This window comes from Myotis davidii, unplaced genomic scaffold (assembly GCF_000327345.1).
Source record: "Myotis davidii unplaced genomic scaffold, ASM32734v1 scaffold653, whole genome shotgun sequence".
Taxonomy (NCBI): domain Eukaryota; kingdom Metazoa; phylum Chordata; class Mammalia; order Chiroptera; family Vespertilionidae; genus Myotis; species Myotis davidii.
This window is the reverse complement of record NW_006285129.1, coordinates 1,311,159-1,313,643: the sequence shown is the minus strand read 5'-3', so window position 1 is coordinate 1,313,643 and position 2,485 is coordinate 1,311,159. Positions and strand designations below refer to the sequence as shown.

Genomic DNA, 2,485 nt, shown 5'->3' with positions numbered 1-2,485 from the left:
GGCCTAGTTATGTGTGCCCTGACCAGAAACAGAGTCCACCACCTTTTGGTTTATGGGACATGGTCCAACCAACTGAGCCAACTGGGCAGGGCTAGTGGCCCCAATTGATGAAAAACGGCCACTTGATGAGGGACAACCAGATATAGAGTACATTCTCCTCCAAAGTGTCACAAAAACATCTTTCCACAATATCAGCCTTGGGACAAGAATGTTCTGTCTTTCCATTTATCTTCTCACCGTCTTGGCTGGCTGTGAGGCAGAAATTGTGCCCTTTTCCTGAGCTCTCAGACCTTGTGCCTCTTGCTAATATGTTTCTAACTCTAACATAGCCTCTGTTTATAATTCCTCTCAGACAGTGAAATTTCTGAAGAGCTGTCACCTGGAGGTGGGGATGAAGAACAATGTCAAATGGGAGCTAAACCCTGAAATAGTTGCCCGCCATTTTCTAAAAAACGTGAGTGTTTCCAAACAGTACTATACCACTGATGGTGGAAGCTACCTATGGGAAGAAAGCCTGGGATTGAGCTTTTTGTTAGAAACAGGTGTGAGTCCAGCTAGAGTTAGGGAAAGTGTTCCTGGCTAGTTTGCAGGGGTGTGGGAGGGAAACGGCTAAGGACTAAGGTTGGTCACATAGAATCTGAAAACAGATAAGAAAATATGGTATTTCCTTTCGGGAAAACCTGAGAAAATATGACTTCACTGGAAAATTGTTCTTGTAATTTTGGTCTCTAGCCCTGTTTCTTTTTGTGAATCCACCTCTCTTTCTGAGAAATGAGGACTGAGTTTCTCTACCACTAACTTCTCTGCCCTCTTGTGGGATCAGCCAGGATAAACTATACAGGAAATTCTAGAACCCTCTTTATGAGGTTGCCTATAACGACAGACATGTAAACAGAGCTCCTTTTTCTATGATTTTTTCCCAGCTTGGTGTTGTGGTAGCCCCACATGCATTAAAGTTACCAGAAGAGCCCATCACGCGATGGGGCGAGTATTGGTGTGAGGTGACGGTGAGTATTTTACATACTGTCTCCTTTTTCTGACTTGGTGAAAAGCTGGGATTGGGTGTTGTTGGCTATTACCTGCCCAACTCATCTCTGGGGATTCCTATTGTTTTGTATGCAGGTAAATGGGCTTGACACTATCAGGGTACCTATGTCTGTGGTGAACTTTGAGAGGCCCAAGACAAAAAGATACAAGTACTGGTTGGCCCAGCAAGCTGCCAAGGAAATGGCCCCCACCAGCTCCCAGACGATCTGAACCTACTCTCCTCAAAAGTGGTGAAGCAGAATCTGAGGCAGTGGAGCAAAGATGAGCCAGCTCTGACCAAATACAAAATTTTAGAGACCATATGGGGACATCGGACTAAACTGCATATATATGTTGAATTCTCCAAATTGGTCATCTCCATCTTCGACTACTATCACATCTCGCCTTATTGGGGCAGTCCTGCTCAAGAAGTACCAAGTTGTAGATATAAGGTAAATATTTAATAGATCAAAAACAGTCTAGATCCTATTTCCTCTTCCTCCATTGGAATTCATTGGAATAAATGGAAGAGCTAGCCATTGTCTTTAGTACTTGCCTATCCTCATTATCCAAATTGAACATTTATATCTCAAAAAGAAATAAAAAGGTTGTGTTCTTTTTAGGTGTTTACTGAGCTTGAGTAGTCTAGGGACAGGACATCCACATTGTATGTCCTCTTGAGCCACTGGGGTTTGCTGCTAAAAAGAAAGAACACTGCAGACCACACCCCACAGTTGCTGTGGGCAAATTACTCAACAAACTGTTAAGTTTTTAGTCTTAAAATTTACTCTCACACTAGCTGGTTTGGGTCAATGGATAGAACATCGGTCGGTGGACTGAAGGGTTCCAGGTTTAATTCTGGTCAAGGGCGCATGCTCAGGTTGCAGGCTCGCTCCCCAATCGGGGGCGTGCGGGAGGCAGCCGATCAATGGTTCTCTCTCATCATTGATGTTTCTATCTCCCTCTCCCTCCCTCTCTGAAATCAATAAAAATATAATTTAAAAAAAAAAAACTTTCACCCTGACTTAACAGTTAAAGCATCAGCCTGTGCACCACAGGATTGCAGGTTTGATCACCCGGGTGTGTGTGCAGGAGGCAACCTATCAATGTGTCTCTCACATCGTGTTTCTTTCCCCTCTCTCCCTCTGTCCTCCCCTTCCTCTCCCTCCCTCTCTCCTTGCTTTCCTCACTTCCTCCCTTACACTTTTTCTAGAAATCAATAGAAAAAATCCTCAGGTGAGGATTTAAAAAACACACACAAAAACTTACTCTCATTAGGTATATTGATAAAGTCATCAATATGAGTAAGCACAATGGATTCTACTTTTCTAAAATGGGATGAAAGAAGTTTAAAAAAGAAACTTCTGTATTGTTTCTTGAACCAATTCCTAACATTTTGGAAAAAAAAATCTTGGTTTCCAGACCAAAGTTAAGATAGGGGCTGGTTGTTAGGTAATTA

At 42.8% G+C, this 2,485-nt stretch overlaps 1 protein-coding gene across 1 annotated transcript in view; it reads left to right on the top strand.

The window, feature by feature from the left end:
* MRPL9 (mitochondrial ribosomal protein L9) overlaps positions 1-1,648 on the top strand; it is a 7,557-nt gene extending 5,909 nt beyond the window's left edge. The window contains exons 5-7 of the mRNA XM_006755736.2: positions 353-454; positions 924-1,007; positions 1,123-1,648. Coding sequence (XP_006755799.1) covers positions 353-454; positions 924-1,007; positions 1,123-1,257 — 321 coding nt within the window. The 3' untranslated portion in view covers positions 1,258-1,648. The remainder of the gene's footprint in view (positions 1-352; positions 455-923; positions 1,008-1,122) is intronic.
* The last annotated feature ends 837 nt before the right edge of the window (positions 1,649-2,485 follow it).